Consider the following 14,727-nt stretch of genomic DNA (forward strand, 5'->3'; position numbering starts at 1 on the left):
TAGCTGCCAATTCAGTAAGTCGGAAGAACTCAGTCGCCTTTCAAAGCAATAATTATTACCACGAAGGAAGAAAGGTCAGGTTTAGATGTTGGGAATCCAGAAATGTGTTGCATGCAGTTGCAAGCGCATCAGACAGTCTATCAGCCTGATTCAATTTCATAGGCTGCATAAATGTTGTCACATCACGCAATTGCCGGTTTGCTTTCTAATAACAGGGCGTCATCTGCGTCTGGTGACTGGCTGGTTTGACTGATGCCTGGTAACTGCTCTGTGTTGCGCCGCCGCTGGTGCCCTCTAGTGGCTGTACTAAACAAGACAGCTCCTTGAAGAGCGGATCATTTGCATCCTCATCATTGGTCGTGCACCAAATTGCATCCGAATCGTAGCTTTGCTTCTGGACGCTTGCCTGACAGCATTTAAGCATAACAGGCTCCATTATGTGGGGGGGGGAAAGAAAAAAGTCCGATTTCTGATAAGATACTTCTGGTACAAGACGTTCTCGCCTACCTGAATATTTGCACTGTAATTAGTTTCGCTATTTCCCACAAAGCTAGACGATTCAAGAGCATAAATTCGTAACGGCATGGTAATCTGCTAGATGGGACACGCCCAAATCTTTTTTTTTTTTTCCTGCTCTTCATCTGAACGGCCACAAGGTGGCGCAGTGATTCTTTCAAAGCTATGACCGTCCAGAGAGGTTTCGGGATACTGTGACGAAAGGTGCTCTCCTAAAAGAGTGCAGTGGTTCATGACGGATATGCTGTGAATAATAGATGTTTCTTAGAGTTTCATACACCGGGGCGTTTATACTAAAGCTTCTGCTTAATAAGCTTTAGTATAAGCGCCTGTTGAGCCATTGTTCCTGCGTAAAATATGTCATGTGTTCATGTTGCTGAAGGTGTCTGCTTATAACTTTGAAGATAAAATGCACAGTGCGATGGAAAAGTATTCGTACTACTTGAAAGTAATTTTGCTACCGCAAGCTAATGTCAGGCACATTTTTCTAAAGATGAAGTGAAGTTTATCTTTCTCTTTATCTGTGATTCAAATTTAATAAAACGTGATTCATTCTCCGAGGTTTGGTTCTGCTGCTTGGTCAGAAAGTAAGTCAAATATAAATACACACTGCTGTTCCAACAAGTAGGATGCTTGGTACTCAAAGTTTCTTAGTGCTTTGAATAGCAAAATCAAAAGTCAGACTCTTGACTGGAAAATTGGATCAACAAAAAACATACACATCCATACACATGCAGGGAGTTTTACAAGATTTAATTTATTAACTATTATACAGTTCACATAAGGCCTTCATATTCAAACGTTCTCGGTCAGACAAATTCCACCGTTTGCTCCTGGTGCACACAATACATGAACTTTTTCAGCTAAATCAATTCTTGTTCGCACACTTCATGTTTTAAAAACAGAAAGAGGGCATTCATCCTCCTCCCTTCATGTGTGGTCTTATGTTTTTTTTTTTTTTAATTTCTTCTTTTTTGTTTTTTTTTTTAATCATGCACTAATTTTAAGTGGCCTTTTAAACCATTCACAAAAATCGTAAAAAGGAACCTCCGATAATTGAAATACACACTAGAAATGTTTTCTACCATCAACTAAAGGGCGGCGTCCCTCCCTCCCCTTCCCCACAACGTACAAATAAACAACCATAACGGAGACGTGGTGTGCACCCACTCGTTGATCCTTCCAACGGCACATTTGGTCGGGTATTTTTTCCTCTCTCTCTCACTTTATTTTTTTTTTCTTTCCTTTTTTGCTGAAAGCCAAATAATGCAGCAATATTATTTATACACTCCCAGGTATCATATTGGTCTGAATGGTCGAAGCTTCAAGCTCAGAGCAGTCTGAGAAAAACACTTTTTTTTTCTTCTTCTTCTTCCTTGTTCCAGTCTGTTGAACACAAAAAATTACAATCCCCCAACAGTACCAGTAAAACAGATGAGCCCAATGCAAACGCAACCAAAAGACAGTGCTACAATCCTCGCATTTCAAAGACAGCAGGCTACTTTCTTGTTAAAAGTTCATAAGGTTAAAGTTAGAGGGCCTTCATTTTGCAGAGCTGCCTCTGAAAACGGTGAGCAGACGCTCCCCGAAACGGGTCCCAACCGCAGCAGGGGTTTCGCTTCTCTCCGACCAGGTTCCGTCTCAACAGAACCAGCAGTAACAGTAAAGATCCCAGACCCGGTTAAAGGTTCTTAATATGACGGGAATACAAGGAGCTGAGGGTCGACGGACAGCACGACAACGCGCCGAGCTACCTATCGCGTTTCAAGCATTTTGGTTTCCATGGACACCGGCTGACGACGATGAGGATGATGATGATGCGACTAGGTTACACATTCAACTTGGCAACAGTTCTCCTTCGACTGATGTCTGATAAAAAAAAGAAACAAAAGAAGCCCCTAAACATCCGCTCGGATCAACAAACAGCTAGAAGATGAGAAGAATTTCTTTTTCCTTATTTTCCCCACATGTCTGGATGAATGAGGAACATTAAACAGATTCAGACTTTCCATCACAACCCAAAACAGGGGGGACAACTGGATCTAATTAGAAGACTAACTTTGCTTTTTTTTTTTTTTCTTTTTTGCTTGCTTGCTTTTTTTCTCTACAAAAAGATCCTGCACTCGTGCCACATTCAGCCACTAAAAACAAACAATGTGGATAATTAACCTATGTGGCATTTCTTCATATTTAACACTACACTATCAAAAAGTGCTTCAGATAGGTCTGTGGGTTTAAAAAAAAAAAAAAAACATGATGTAAACAAAGTTTGATCTGCCAGAGCTCAGTTGAGGCAATGGTACGTATGGCTGTTTGAGCTGAGAAATTAAAACAGAAACAAGCAAAGAAAAACAGTGATCATTAAAGTGCATCCCTGGATATGATACCCCACCCTCTTTCCTTTCCCACCATGCTGAGCCCCTCAAATAGAACAACATGAGAAATGCTTAAAAAAAATAATTAAAAAAAGGGCAGGCGATAATCTTCTGCTTCTATGGAGCAAACTGCTGCCCTGCGGACCTACAGGGGGGCTGGTCCATAAATCCAGTGGTGGTACTTTAAGAAAAATTAATATCACACATAAAAAAAAAGAAAATCATTCAGTCCAGCTTGGGTTGGAGGTTTCTCGGTAGTGTAGCCTTGCAGCGTCCTCCGCCTCACTGATAATGGAAGCATGCCACATTTCACACAACTATGACCACGATCACTTCCTGCCCCCCCACCCCTCACCTCCCCACCCACTCCTACATAACCTAGGTTTGTCCACGTTTGAGATTTAGCTTTGTTTTCTTTTTGCTGTTCTCATGTCTGAATGTGTTTTGTGTGTATCGGTGACAAGGTCCAGCATCATCATGGGGCACACGCGGTGTCATCGTCTCTCACAGTGTCTCTTGTTCAGCAGGAGGGTGGTGGGCGTGGGGGTGCTGGTGGAGCGGCGGCAGCAGGGACTGAAGGGGCGACTGCGGCGTGGTGGGCGGAGACTGCTGCAGGGGGCTGAAGTGCGCGGCGGTGTGGGGAGGCGAGGAGCGGTAGCAGGAGTAGGCGGAGCTCCCGCCCAGGGTGGTGGTGGGCGAGGCGGGGAGGCCCCCGAGGCCCGTCGGGGAGTCGATCAGCGGCTGGTTGTAGTAGAAGAAAGCACACTGGTGGATGAAGGTCTCGATGATTGTCTGGTAGGTGCGCGTGGCAGTTAGGGCGTCCATCGTGGTGAAGTCGGGCCTCATGAGGGTGGGCCAGAAGCAGATGGACAGGTTCTCGCTGGTCATCAGGTTGACTCTGCTCAGCTGGCTCACCCTGGGAACAAACACACAATGCCACATCATCTACAGCAACACAAAAAAAAGCAACTAATACAGCGCAAGTTTTCACATTTTGTAGCGTTACGACTGCAAAGGTCTTTTAAGGCATTTTATGCGACAGACAAACATGAAGAAGGGCGTGAGCATAATGTGGAAACAAAAGGATGCAAACCCACCTTCTGCTGCAATGACAGCGGCATATCGTTTGAGATTCTGACTTACAATGAATGAAAGTTTTCCACGTGACAAAATGTGGAAAATGTTCAAGGACTTACACGGTCAAAACAAACGCAAACCAGTCCATCGGCTAAACCGGGACTGAAATCAGAAAGCTTACCTGTTCAAGTGGCTCACTACATATCTGAAGACGTCGTAGTTCTCCTTGGGGAACTTCCTCAGGACGTCCTTCATGGCATACAGCCTCTGCTCTCGGTCCATGATTTCTGCACAAACACAGAGTTCTCTCAGCTGAACTCTGTCACTAGCTCGTCGGGACAACGTTCCTCCCCAAATACCGCAAACACACAAAACAATAGCAAGACCAGATGAGCTCCCATCCCTCCTAAGGAAATAATCGTTTTATGTTTTGTGCGAGGACCCTCCCAGCCCAGCAGTGTTTGCTTACTGAAAGCGTCCAATAGCTCCACCTGCAGAGCACAAGGCACCAGGGGCTCAGGCAGCTCTGAGAAGAAGCTTTTGAGAGCTCCAGCCACAGTGTTTATGGCGAAGTCTTTCTCCACCAGGTCTAATCCGTGGTCTGAAGGGGAAATGACGACAAAGGTAGAAGGGATCAGATGAGAAAGCCGGAGCGCCGGTTTCAGTCATCACCAGCAGCAGCCTGTCACTTTCCTTTTGACAGCCCTACGTTTATGTTTTCAGAGTCAGATAAATTACACATGAGCAACTCACCTTGTTCAAACTGCTTCTGCATGCTCTCCATCTCGGACTTGTTGCCACTCACACGGTACAACCCCTCTGTGTTCAGGCCTGGGAGGACGAAGCAAGCAGAGAAAGAAAGGTGTGTGTGTGTATGTTGAGGGAGGCATAGTAGCAAAAAAGGAAAAGCACAAAAGGTTCATCGGCATTTCTGCAAACAGGCATGACTATACAGACGCTTTCCAAAAGCACCAAACAAATCACGTGATCAGGTTACAAAGCCCTGAAAAAGAAAAAAGCATGTTTTGATTGTTTGGAGCTCTCCAGTTGTCTTCATGAACTAAAAAAGGCTCCAAAGAAAGAGCAAAACTGAGCTTTCATATCACTTTGTTTCAGCTTTTGCCTCTGCGACTTTCTCCAGGTTCTCAGTAGCAAACCTTTGGAAGCGCTCGCCGGCATCGACGCGTAATGTAACCTGAGCAGCATAATCTCTGATTCTTTATCGCAAATTGCTACGTCTCAGGCCTTTAGTTTGACTTTGTGCGAGTTCCACATATAGAGAAAATCTGTCGTCAGCAGATGTCAACTCAGCTCGAAGGCTGAGGGGAAAAACAACAACAAAAAATACAAATCTTACGAGGAAAGCATTCAGAGACATGAGCCTTTCTGTTGACTGGGACCTCCGATGGATTTTACGAGGCCGGTCCATTTGTTTTGTTGTGAATTGGCGCAATATGAATAAACTGAATGTAACCTTTAACCTAATTATCAAAACTGCAAACTATGGTAAAAGGACCACTAGTGGTAATTTTACTGGTTGTAATGATAAAAAAAAACCATCTTTGTATCAGAGAATTGGCTGTAAACTGGAGCAAATTAGCCCAAATAAGGAGAAATGAGTGGTTGAAGCAAATTGTTCCCCAGAGAAATTACTCAGAGAGGAAGTGAAGTAGAGAAAATGTATTGTTTAATATTGTATAAAAATCCAATAAGTCTAAACATTAAATTAAACCTAACCAAGTTTTAGATGCGTGTGAGAAGCTGTGCTGCTGGAAGTGCAAAGCCACTGGATCTTGAGCTTATGTTGGTGATAAATCTATCTGACCAATTTTTATTTTATTTCTTCAAGTATGCGGAGCAGCTGGGTCAAAATGTGATTTTTAGATATTCAGTCTTTTATCTCAGTTTTAATAAACTGAGATATTTATTCTTTTATCTCCGTTTCAATGAACTGAGATAAAAGAACAGATTTTATGAATTCTACATTTTTTTTTTTACATATCTTCACCAGATGCAGCCCATATTATGTGCACTAAGGCAGTATGTTTTCAAAAGAAGAATACAAGCACACTGACTCATACACAAATGACTGGGTGTTATTGTGTTTGTCTGGTCAGTGCCTTTAGTGGAAGCAACACTTCAAGCTTATCTGGCAGTCTTCAGCTAGCGGAGATATGGACAGCGCAATCTGGAGCATTTCTGCTGATTCCAGCCGATTTACGAATGAGTCAGCACTGACCTTAACTGAGCATAATATTTGCTTTAAAGCAATTGTTAGATGAGCATCGGCTGCCTCGGCATCCGGTTAGAAACAAAGGATCAATGTAAAGTAAACATATATTGTGTTCTACTGGCCAGTAAATGATAAGAAGAAATACATATTAAAGATAATGATCATGAAAAGATAACTGAAGCATTCTTGTTTACCAAATCACTCCTACAAATTAATACATTTTCAGTTTTCCCTTTTCAAATATTAAACTGTTCATTATGACTAATTATTTTCTCTAGTCTTTCAAAAAGCACTTAAGTCTTTATTAACGCACAGAAACACTTTCATTTTTATAAGTGGCGTAGGCTGAATGATAGGATTATTAAAGTAGAAATTCTCATTTTGCTCTTTAATTATTTAAAGCCCCAAACTCGGGAAGCTGAGCCCCGAGTGTCGATCGGTTCAAATCTGTAAGAAATAAACTTTATGTACTTTTGAAGTCCAGCTTGCATGAACCTAAATGAACATTTAGGTCTGTAATCTTCTCAGTGCACCAAAGGAACTCACCTGTTTTCTCAATGAAGTGGACGCACTTCTCTATGAAAAGTGGAATTGGTCTGTCTGGGGAGACCACACTGGCTAGTGGCACTCCAAAGTAACAGCTCTCCATGGGCTTGGGAATCGATGGACGCGGCTTTGGTCTTGTTTTCTGCCAGAAATGAAAACAGGATTTTTGATTAGTTTAAAATATTCATCAAAGCCAGGTTTCCCCTCACAGTGGCTGCTAATTCTCAAGGCTTGTGGATCCATCTCACTGGGTTATACCTCTGTGCTGGAATTACTTCTGTACTCCATAGGCTGAAACAAAATAGTCCTTAATGATAATATTTAACATTTGGACAAAAACTACTGTAATTTCTCTAAGATTGAGAATAGAAAAGGTTGTAATAATACAAACCTTGGCTGTTCTCCTGAGGCTCTTCAGAATGTTCCTCTTCTTTGGGTCCTCAATCTCCTCATTAACAAGACTGTCGCCTTTCAAAGTCCCAAAGTCGTCATCTTTGGACTTTGACAGAGCTCCCATTTCATCGTCGCTGCCTATAAAGCTTGTACGGAAACTGCTGAACTTGCCCAGACGCTTCGAGCGGTCGCGGTACAGTCGGGGCTTCACTCCGATCGCTGAGAACTTCCTCCTTCGCTCCAAAGAGCTGCTGTCTGCCTCGCTGTCTGAGCCATTTCCATTTGAATGCATCCTGTTGGAGTTGCGGATGGTAATGATTTTGCCCTGGGTGCTGTCATGTGGGACTGAGTAGATGATTTCTTCGTTGCTAGGGCGGGGCTTTGAGACGGCATCAATGGGTTCAGCGTAGTCTGAGGGGTCGTAACCCACATCTCCACCAGGTACCCAGGTAACAGCAGAGGGCAAGGACCGACGATGACCTAGGGTGTCGATGTAGGGACTACGACTAACCTTCCGGAAGTCAAAAGTGACACCTGGTTTTACCCTCACTTGGGGGGGTATTTTGTTGTTGAGCTTATTTTCAAAGTCTCTGATATCAGATATGACAGAGATGTCACTGGAGTCCAAGTCAGGCATGTTGAAGCCGCCGCTGTGAGAGGAGAGAGTGCCGTCGTAATACGGTGGAGAAGGCTCTACGTCATCCTCCGAATCCACAAACATGGTCACGGGACTGGGAGAGATGCAGCGTGGGGAGTATACATTTTCACCGGTGCACGCTTCTGCAACGTTGTCATACATATGCGTGGCCTCCACGATGTTGCGCTTCTCTACCACCTCCATCAGAAATGAATGGAACATTTCTATTCTGTGCAGGCCTCCCACCACTCCCCCAGATCCACAAACCACACTATTGAAACGACCCTCGATCTCATGGGCCAGCTCCTCCCCCTGAATCAGCTGTTCACAGGCAAAGTCGCTGTCGGTGAGCTCAGCCTGACTATCTCCTACTGCCAACAGCTGAACGGGGATAATGTCCTGAACCTCACATAAGAATGCACACAGGGTCTCCAGGGAAGCTTTCCGGGTGACTGAGTACACAGCAATATAGCCGTGCACTAACCTGCTCTTCCTTAAAGTGAACGAGGCATGATATGAGAGGAGAGAAAGCTCTATGGCCAGCTTGTGCCCCCCAACGGTCTGCTCTAACAACACAGAAGTGCCACTATTCGACATAGGTCTGCAATGCTGATGCATCAGGAAAGGAGACAGGAGCTGTTCAATGTCATAGGGGTCTCCACACATTAAGCACATGACAATGCGTAGGTCTGCCTCTTGGGCTGGCTGATGTGGAGAGTCTCGGAGGCCAGGAGGCTCAGGGAGGAGAGGCGGGGAGCTGCTACTAAAAGATGTGCTCCTTCGAACATCAAGAAGGCCTCTCAGCACCTGATTGATCTGAGTCTCACTTACATTGTGCCCATAGCCCACACCGGGGGAGGCTGGGTCTAAAAAGCTACACTGTAGTCTCCTTGCAACTTGTTGTCCCTGTGTTATTAGGTTTAAGGCAGTGTCTCCACCTATATCAACATATGAGCCCACTCCTCTTTTAGTGACTAAAAGAAGGGATGTTGGCAGTTGAGCCAGCTGGCTATCCCTTCGACCTAGAGTTGATTCCCTAAGTCGCTCAAGACTTTCTACCACATAAGACAGAGAATCTTTTGAGTTATACAGACAAAGACATCCATGAGGGGTAAATGTGGGGGTGTGGAAGGAGTTTACTGGAAGACGAACGTTCCCCTCAATGGGCCGCAGTGTCAACTCATACATCTTCCCATCTAAAACATACCAGTCATCATTTGTGCACAGAGCTCTAATCTCATTGGCAAATTCTCTGGCCAACCCATCCTTACCTAGGATGACCAAATTAATTCTATCAGCTTTGGTGTCCCCAAAATGAGCTTTCACATCAAAGAAGGGGTAACAGGTGGGAAAACGAGATGCTAGGAGTTGCTCAATCTTAGAGTCTCCACAGTGAGGGCTACTGGGGCATGTTTCCTTGGTGGGGTGATAGACAAAGTGAATATGCTTCAGCACAAGGGCATCTCTTTCAGCAGGAAGCTTTTGCAGCGCCTTAAACCTCTGCTCCTCTCCCAGAACCTCCTGAATTGCTCCCATCTTTTCTTTGCTAGGCTTTGCATCCACTTCAAGCTCATAAAAAAGCTCAGAGTATTCAAGCAGAAGCTCCTGGAAGTCTTCTTTAGCACGGTCAATAATCTCCTTTTGATGGCGGTTGTACAGGTCCAAGTACTCCGGCTCCTCGAGCCACTGATAAAACTCCTCATTCATGATGAAGCTGCGGGCCTCCTCCCATGGTTTACCAGGGGTAACAAAGGGAGAGGATGCTAACTTTTGCTTAAACTCCTGTCTTATTTCTGCACGTCTACATTCATTTCTTAGATGTTCCAGATGGGCATTGAATATATCTTCTGCTTCAGCAGTCTCCAGAAGATCAGAGGGGATTCGCTCATCCTCCATGTTGTCTATGTGAGATGTATCTTCCCATGGAGAATCCTCCAGAACCACAAACCAGTGAGTAAAGTGCTGCTTGGACTCGAGCACTTTCTGCACTCCAGACCAGCTCAGCTGATCTATTTCATCGAGATCCGGCACCAGTGAACTAAGTGCTAAAGGGAGAGTGCTAAGATATATCCTGCGACGCCTCTCGATGTGCTCCTGCTTCAGGCGGTAGACATGCTGTTGAAAAAGCTTTTTGCATTTAGCTGTTCCTTCCAAGAAAACATATTCTTTGTACTCTGGTGAGTTGTTCATTCGTCGACTGGCGTTTAACCAAGTTTCATTATGATTCTTGACGATACGGTTAATGAGCCACTCGTAGCGATCCTTGGCTGAGGCTATCTGCTGACTCTGGAGTTTCAGGGCTTCAAAATAAGGTATGATCTTGGGCTTGCCCCTGCCCTTATCAATAAGCTGAACCAACGTGAGGAAGGCTAGATCCACATTAATATTTGAGCGAGCAGAAGTCTCGACTACTGGGAGGCTTTTCTTTGTGATCGCAAAGGTATGCGCATCTTTGATGTAGCGCTCAACACCTTCGTCACATTTGGTCAGCACCAGCACGATGGGCTTCTTGGTCTTGCTGAGCTGGCCATAAAGGTTTGTGACGAATTTCAGCTGGTCATCAAAGTTACGGTTCATGCCGCGGCTCACATCAACACAAAGCAGGAAGCCATCAACCTGCAGTTTCCCCTCTGGCATTTGCTTTTGCTCAAAGTCTTGCTCCAAACCCAGCTGATCTGTGCAGAAGTACATGAGTTTCTCTGCCGAGGCCAACTTGGTCGCAGCCGCTCGTTTGATATAGGGCTGCATAGCAGTGCTACGGTGTGGCTGAAATGTCTGGTCATCTATGAATTCGGTTTGCTCCACAACATGCATCCTGCACTCAGGGCCCTCCTCCAGGACCCGAGACACCTCCCCCCAAAATAGAAAGTGGTCATTGTTAACCACACGACCCCCAAAGTCACTGGTGCTTAAAACTGATGTGTGGTCCAGGTAGAAATCGTCAGCACTGGGTCGCACAAACCGATTGCACAGGCAGGATTTGCCCACCCCACATTGCCCCTTCTCCTTCTCTGTTCCAGACAAACCCACCACAATGAGGTTGTAAATGGGCGATCGTGCATCTTGCTTTTTCGCCATCATAGCCTTTCGAAACTCATCCTGCCACAAACAGGCACTGAATAAAAGAGATCACTAATATGCTCGTCCGTCTACTGCTGATCCACCGAACAGATCAGATTGCTCCTTCTTCTGCTGGGCGTCAGTTATAATAAATAACAGTGCAGTGATAAGAGCAGCAGGTCCTTTCATTCATTCCTTATAAGAGTCACATCCTGTCAAAACAAACAAAAAGAAAGGAAGTCAGACAAAAAGAGCATTTGTTAATCAAGAAAATGTACAAAAAAAAGAAACTGAACATATTTGGAAATAATGAAATTACCAGTAACTTTAAATTTTAAAAAACTTATATATCCAATAGCAACATGCTTCTAAATGCTGTGCTATGTGTACCTCTAAAACAAGAATTATAATTTAACACCAAGCTGACCTTTTTTTGCACACCATCCTTATTGTTTCAGCGACAAAATAGTCTCTTTTGCTCATCAATATTAAAATATCAATTATTTACCAAAGTGTGACATTGTGCAAGCAAAAATTACATCAATTAGTTGCACACTGTGTGAAATTATTCTGTTGGCTTTCTTACTGTACAGCTCCAAGATTTTTTTTTTCTTTAGTAAAGCCCTATTGTATTTCTTTGGCATCATCATTCATTACAAGCCAAACCTACTGAGGGGAGTGTTACAGAAACATTAATGCCAGCCATTATAATATCTGCTGGCAGAAGCCATTGATTTTTCTCACACTGTGGTAGCAGCCAAACCTGAAAAACACAGGTTTACGCAAATTTCCATGAAAAAGGGAAGCTTATTTATTATCAATTGCAGCGCTGCAACGACAACAATGCAGGATGACGGACTAGTTTGACATGTTTTCTTTGTTGTGAGGACATATTCTATTTTGCAATGACTTTTTGCTGGAACTCTGCATATGACTGGCCCTAATGGCAGTTTTTGAATAAACCTGCTGAAAATTTGATTCAAAAACTGAGCTTTAGCCAGAGTAACACTTTCACTGGTGACAAATTAAAAGAAATCAGACCAGGTCTTTGCATTTTACCAGGGATAATTTTATACTGTAACCAGCAAAATTACACAGATTACTCTCAGCATTGCTCAGCTGATCTAAAAAGAAAACAAAAAAAGACAGGGACTGAGATCCAAAATCTAAGAACAAGCATGTTGGGAGTGGCTCTTCAAGTGATGTATCAGCTGATCAGTGAGTTTAGTGACATGCATATAAATGACTATGCTGTCGACACGCCGTTCTCTATTTGTTTTTAAGCCAGACAAATAGTGCCACTACAAAAGGGGGAAAATGACCAGATTTACATTCGTGATATTGTTTATCAATAGGAATTTTCAAACTTTGATTCATTGGAACATAAATGTTAACTTAAATGCCTTCAAGCCCAACCATCTATCCTCCCATCCCCCAACTATCTTCTTATATCAACAGCATAATCAAACCACATAAGGTAGCAAAATGTTTAATATATATATGTGTGAGTGTGTGTGTGTATTTATATAAATTTGAAATAAACTAAACTCTCAAATTATAGAAGTTTCCCATGTTTAGGTTAAAAGTCAGAAAGTTGAGGTATTTCAGAAATTATTCATGCTAAATATTCCTGAGGGGAAATGGGTGAAAATCTTCCAAAATAAATCTGCTGGGTTTTGATTTATATGCATCTAAAAAAACATGTTTAAGCTTTTGTTTTTGGATATTAACTTCAATCCCCACCATAGTTTCATCTTCTAAAACTCAAAAATATGTTATGGTTTTCAATGTTGGTTGTCCAACCATTGCAAAACATATATTTGCATAGACATATGCAGCTATTTAGCTGCACAAATAAAGAAAGGTGCTCTTCAAGGATCAGTATTTGAGGCATTTCTTTTTTTTTTAATAATTTATATAAACAATCGAGGGATAACTGTGTATATATATATATATATATATATATATATATATATATATATATCCAGTTATAGTTCACTTTTAAGCAGATGAAACAATCATCAGTCACCATCAGCAGTAAACTCCATTTTACCTGTTCTACCAAGTCAAAGCTTTTTTTTGAATGAGTTAAATATTTAACACTAAAAAGACTATAAATATAATCTTCACATGCTCCTCCTCAAACCTACTAACTAATAAAAGCCACTAGAAAAATAATTTCCCCCAAAAACATTCAAACACAAGTACAACAAAGCAAAAGATGCCATAAACTTTCTCACCCCATCTATTTTTAAAGCACAGATAACTGCTTCTATATTAGTACTGATGCAATGCCATTATGATGGCCACTTCATAAGGTAAAACTAATAATACGAAGTGACCTTGGCTACTTCGACATTACCCAAGCAGTTATATTTAAAATACCAACAAAAAAAAAGAGGTGACACAATTTGCCCTTTTTCTTTAAAGGCAAAGTCCAGCAGGGTCAAAAACAAATGTGGGCAGCTGAGCTAGGCCTGATGCCCGAATAAACAGATATTTAAAAAAAAAAAAAAAAAAAACTGACCCCTTCTGAGCAGTGATCTGGAGCGCAAATTCAGCTCGCAGGGTTGTATAACCCGCTTACAGAGACAAGTTCTGTGTTCCGCTAAGGATTACCAGTGAACATTGGCTTCAGGGTGCTCAGAGGGGCTGACCACGCCAGGCCTGCTGCCTAATGCAACTGCAGCGCCGGGGCTGTGGACTGACCTGCCCTGCTGCACGCCGACACACAGCGATTAAAGGGAACCCACTTCCACCCAGTTCGTCTTGGGTGTGAGCACTCGTCAGCTTCTCCGGGTCAGCCAATAAAGAAGCCGATCGGGCATACATACCATCGCGTTTCTCCCCTTTTCTCCTCTCGCATCTGTCAGGCCAGTGCTTGCCGCAGCCCTCGCCGCCGCCTGATGTGCATAAGCAAAAGCCGCAGAATAAACGCCAGGAACTGCTCCCAAATAACACTGATATCACAACGCTGCGTATGGCGTGGTCAGTGGAAATGAATCCCCATCACACATTGTCTGGATTCTCGCCCCCTTCTTTCTTTTTCTTTTTTTTGCAACAATGTTTTTTTATATATACATTTTTTTTATTGTTGCACTTAACCGCCGGGAAGAAATAAATATGTCCAGGATTATTCTTGCAAAAGGGAGGTTTCCGCCTGCGAAATTCGGGCGTGTAAAACAAAAAAGGAAAGAAAAAAAAAAAAAGAAAGTCTGCTCCAGACGTCTTCCTCTCGGTTCACCACGTTGCTTTTTCAATCATTATTCTGTCCATTGTTGTGGCCACATAATAACGCTGGGCCGGTGTCGCACACCAGACAACAGTGAGTTTGTTGTAATCGCCCTGGTGTCTCCTTTGAAATGTGCTCCTGCTGCAACACGAATCCTTCATGTCCTGGGCGATTTTAGGAGCCGATCGCGAGTGTGAAAGTGGAATTTCTCTCAGCTTTCCGATAATGGCGGCGGCGGCGGCCCTCCTCCTCCCCGGACCTAGATCTCCTCTTCTTTTCTTTGGGAAAAGGGAGCAGTGGAGACCGAAGCAGCCGAGAGAGGGACTCAGTCTCACCCAGCGGCGCCCTCACACAACTGCAGCAGGTCGGCTTTCTGTTGCTCTAACTCTCCACCACGCCGATGCCTTTGCACCGTTTCTGACCCAAACGCAATCGATTAGTCAATATTGTTCAATGCAAAGCTTGTATTGGACGTTATTTTTGTCCAATTCGAGTGCATATTATTAAAACAATTTGAATATGTTCCTTTCTGTTGGAGTAAAGCTGAACATTTTTTTGCACCACTATGCCCCGTTGTTTTTTTGTTTTTTTGTTGTTGTTTTTTTGTAGAAAATTGACACAAAAGAAAGATAACTGTTTAAAATAAATGCGTGTACTT

At 43.2% G+C, this 14,727-nt stretch overlaps 1 protein-coding gene across 1 annotated transcript; it reads right to left on the reverse strand.

Annotated features, from left to right (window-relative positions):
* Nucleotides 1-1,252: 1,252 nt before the first annotated feature.
* arhgap35b (Rho GTPase activating protein 35b) lies at nucleotides 1,253-14,456 on the reverse strand. Its single transcript, XM_007546024.2, has 7 exons — nucleotides 13,672-14,456; nucleotides 7,139-11,049; nucleotides 6,748-6,889; nucleotides 4,722-4,799; nucleotides 4,438-4,569; nucleotides 4,150-4,255; nucleotides 1,253-3,807 (listed from the first exon to the last, which is right to left on the reverse strand). Exons 2-7 carry the CDS (start codon nucleotides 10,856-10,858, stop codon nucleotides 3,396-3,398), a joined length of 4,590 nt encoding a protein of 1,529 aa, XP_007546086.1. The 5' UTR covers nucleotides 10,859-11,049; nucleotides 13,672-14,456; the 3' UTR covers nucleotides 1,253-3,395.
* Nucleotides 14,457-14,727: the final 271 nt, after the last annotated feature.

This window comes from Poecilia formosa, unplaced genomic scaffold, assembly GCF_000485575.1.
Source record: "Poecilia formosa unplaced genomic scaffold, Poecilia_formosa-5.1.2 Scaffold14, whole genome shotgun sequence".
NCBI classification, from domain to species: Eukaryota; Metazoa; Chordata; class Actinopteri; order Cyprinodontiformes; family Poeciliidae; genus Poecilia; species Poecilia formosa.

What these genes read in the sequence shown, in the direction of transcription:
- arhgap35b (XM_007546024.2), bottom strand. Translation starts at nt 10,858, where the DNA reads ATGATGGCGAAAAAGCAAGATGCACGATCGCCCATTTACAACCTCATT. An exon ending in CCACTTCATTGAGAAAACAG is followed by an intron (nt 4,800 to 6,747) that starts GTGAGTTCCTTT and finishes TCGTCCTCCCAG; the next exon opens with GCCTGAACACAGAGGGGTTG. An exon ending in GTAGTGAGCCACTTGAACAG is followed by an intron (nt 3,808 to 4,149) that starts GTAAGCTTTCTG and finishes GTTTGTTCCCAG; the next exon opens with GGTGAGCCAGCTGAGCAGAG.